Source organism: Cibotium barometz, chromosome 2 (assembly GCF_041138505.1).
Source record: "Cibotium barometz isolate CiBa-2024 chromosome 2, ASM4113850v1, whole genome shotgun sequence".
Lineage (NCBI taxonomy): Eukaryota > Viridiplantae > Streptophyta > Polypodiopsida > Cyatheales > Cibotiaceae > Cibotium > Cibotium barometz.
In genome coordinates, this window is record NC_141047.1 from 38,345,450 (window position 1) to 38,348,125 (window position 2,676).

A 2,676-nucleotide genomic window follows, 5' to 3' on the forward strand; every position below is an offset into this window, starting at 1 on the left:
TGTGGATGAAAGAGGAGCTTTATTCACTTTTAAGTCAAAACCTTGCTATAAATGTGATTGATATATACTCGATAGGAAAGGATAACCATGCTTTAGGTTTGGCAGACAAAGCTGGCCTTCATCCTTTGAACAACGCCTCTGTGTTCAATGACGGGAAGCTCACCCACTGCAATCATATGTTGAATGCGATCGGTGATTTCGGCCAGCTCTTTCTTCTTGGTCTCCTCAATCTCGGCCTTGCACTAAATCATGGAGACAATGTCATTCACGGACCTACCACATTGTGCAGAATGAAGGCAAGTACGCATGTAACTTCACAATCCAACATTTGAACCTTGGAACAGTAGACTGAACATGGGCAGCTAAGGGGGTATTTTGCAGGACACTTACCCTTTCAGCCCTTGTATATGCATTTGCTATGGCCTTCTCGATCTCCTCTTGTGCTCTTGAGTTGATCCTGTTGGCTTCCTCGTGGGCTTTGACAGCTATCTTCTCTGCTTTCACCTGCAAACAAGCTCATCATTCATTATTCGTCGAAAATTGGATTCAACATCCTGTTGAACAACCTACTAAGCTTTTGATACTGCTAGCTGACTTACTTTGAGAAGAGTATGACTTGTCTTTCTATCTAATTACTAGTATTAAGACACTAAGCATGATGAACGAAGCAGAATACTGAATAAAGTGAGCAATTGAAGTGCCTAATTAATAGTATTAAGCATGATGAACAAAGTAGAATACTGAATAAAGTGAGCAACTGAAGTGCATAACCAAGATAATCTGTCACCACAAGTTGTGAACTTACAATGGTATCATTTAATAGAGAAATTAAGGTTAAATCGGAGTTAGTCATGAATTGTGACAAACCGCAGCATTCCTGATCACTTGCTCAGCCCTCTGCTCTCCGCGTTGTTTAGCCTTCAAAGCCCGAGACTCATCATGGAGTTTTTGCCTCTCTGCCTTTGCCTGATGCAATCCACAAGTCAAATTTAAGCCTTTATTGCACTTTAAAAAACCTAAGTTCTGCTCTTAATCCATTGAGATCAAGGCCAATCATGCCCTACAGCAAGATGTCCATCTTGAATTCTGGGACATAGCTATTGCAAGAAACAAAAAGAATCACGTTCAAAACAATCTTGTTAGTGCAAAATTAATTGCAATTAGCACTAAATTGCGCGGAATATAAAGATGTTAATCAGGTATACAGCAATCTTTTTAGTGCAAGATTAATTGCAAGGAATAGATATGTTGTAGCGACAGAGAGGCATGAACACAATAATGCACTCACAAGGTTTTTCTGAGCGCGGGCTTCGACCTTTCTCGACTCGGCCTCACGGTAGGCGTGCGCTTCGGCCTCCACGCGCCCGCGGTGAGCTTCTGCAAAGGCCTCCGCCTTTTCGTTGGGGGGCTTCGTGTTGGTGGTGTTGCTGTTGTTGTTGTTGCGCCCAAGAGAGGAGGCGCTGTTGGGCGAGAGGCGGCCGGATTTGGCATCTGGGTAGAGCGCCTGGCCGCCGCTTTGCGGTGTGGAGGCCACTAGGGCTCCATTCTGTGGATGCACCATAGCCCCAACGACAGCAGGAGGAGGCTTGGAGCTCTGCATCTCTCGAAAGGCCAATTTTGCCCCAAAACACACACACACACACACACACACACACAGAGACAATCTCTTTCAAAATAAAAAGCACTCTCTCTCCCTCTGTGTGTTTAGGTGCTGGTGTGACCTTTTGAGGGGAGCGCAAACAGAGAGTAGATTGATATGGAAATGCTGCACGAAAACAAAGAAATGGGTCTTTTAGCAGCCAAAGGTATCTCTGTTGTATGCCCTCTACCTGTGCAGGCAAGAAAGGCTAAATGCTGCACGAAAACAAAGAAATGGGTCTTTTAGCAGCCAAAGGTATCTCTGTTTATGCCCTCTACCTGTGCAGGCAAGAAAGGCTACCCACACTGGCAAAAGATGAAAGATAGATAGAAGATGAGAGACTATCGTCTACGTTGCAAGCTTCTTCCACCACATCGCCATGCACTATGGCCACTTCTATTACTATTATTAGCTGTCTCAAAGATCAAGAACAACCAGGAAAAAGAAAATGCTTTCAAGGCGGGACCTCCCAAAAAATTGAACGAAAGTTCCCTCACCCTCGTGCATAAAGCCTAAAGTCCCCTCTGAGTAGGAAAGCCACACTCAATTGAGGTTTGCCTTCTATGGATTGAGGTTTGCCTTCTATGGAGTGTGAGTATGGAATGCACCGAATGCAAATTTAGAGGGCTTCAAATCAAATAACATAGTGTCTTACTCTAATCATTAAAGGAGAAGATGAGCCAATTAGCACAAAGCACGCCCGAACCCGAACCTGAACCCGAACCCGAATCACATCCACACATGCTAGTCCTCATGCTATGACCTTATCCTCGTGCATAAAGAGAGACTCCTAAAGTTTCCTATGAGTAGGAAAGCCACACTCACATGCACAACACACAAGACCAAAGGTGAGATCTTCAATTGCACCGAGTGTAAATTTCGAGGGCTTCCCGTTTGCACAAAAAGCAAGCCCAAACCCAAACCTCAATGACATCCACACATGTTAGATTAGAATTACAAGAGAGAGTACACATAATTATATTGCATGAATGGGGAAAATCCGTTACAAACATGAGAAGTTGGTTTTTATACTTCAT

The 2,676-nt window shown here is 43.9% G+C and overlaps 1 protein-coding gene across 2 annotated transcripts; it reads right to left on the bottom strand.

Annotated features, from left to right (window-relative positions):
- On the bottom strand, positions 1 to 2,131 carry LOC147641034 (uncharacterized). Of its 2 annotated transcripts, none has more exons than XM_086809553.1 (4): positions 1,316 to 2,131; positions 868 to 966; positions 391 to 504; positions 1 to 242 (listed from the first exon to the last, which is right to left on the bottom strand). In XM_086809553.1, the coding sequence occupies exons 1-4, from the start codon at positions 1,598 to 1,600 to the stop codon at positions 93 to 95; spliced, it is 648 nt and encodes a 215-aa protein (XP_086665679.1). In that variant the 5' UTR covers positions 1,601 to 2,131; the 3' UTR covers positions 1 to 92. The 2 variants fall into 2 exon arrangements, with proteins under 2 accessions (XP_086665679.1, XP_086665671.1); XM_086809545.1 differs by having other exon boundaries at positions 1,289 to 2,131.
- Between the last annotated feature and the right edge of the window lie 545 nt (positions 2,132 to 2,676).

Bases quoted from the DNA above. Each gene is read 5' to 3' on its own strand.
- LOC147641034 (XM_086809545.1), bottom strand. From the start codon at position 1,600: ATGCAGAGCTCCAAGCCTCCTCCTGCTGTCGTTGGGGCTATGGTGCAT. The intron at 967-1,288 runs GTGAGTGCATTA...GGATTGCATCAG, and splicing joins CCCGCGCTCAGAAAAACCTT to GCAAAGGCAGAGAGGCAAAA. The intron at 505-867 runs GTTTGTCACAAT...GCTTGTTTGCAG, and splicing joins AAGTGATCAGGAATGCTGCG to GTGAAAGCAGAGAAGATAGC.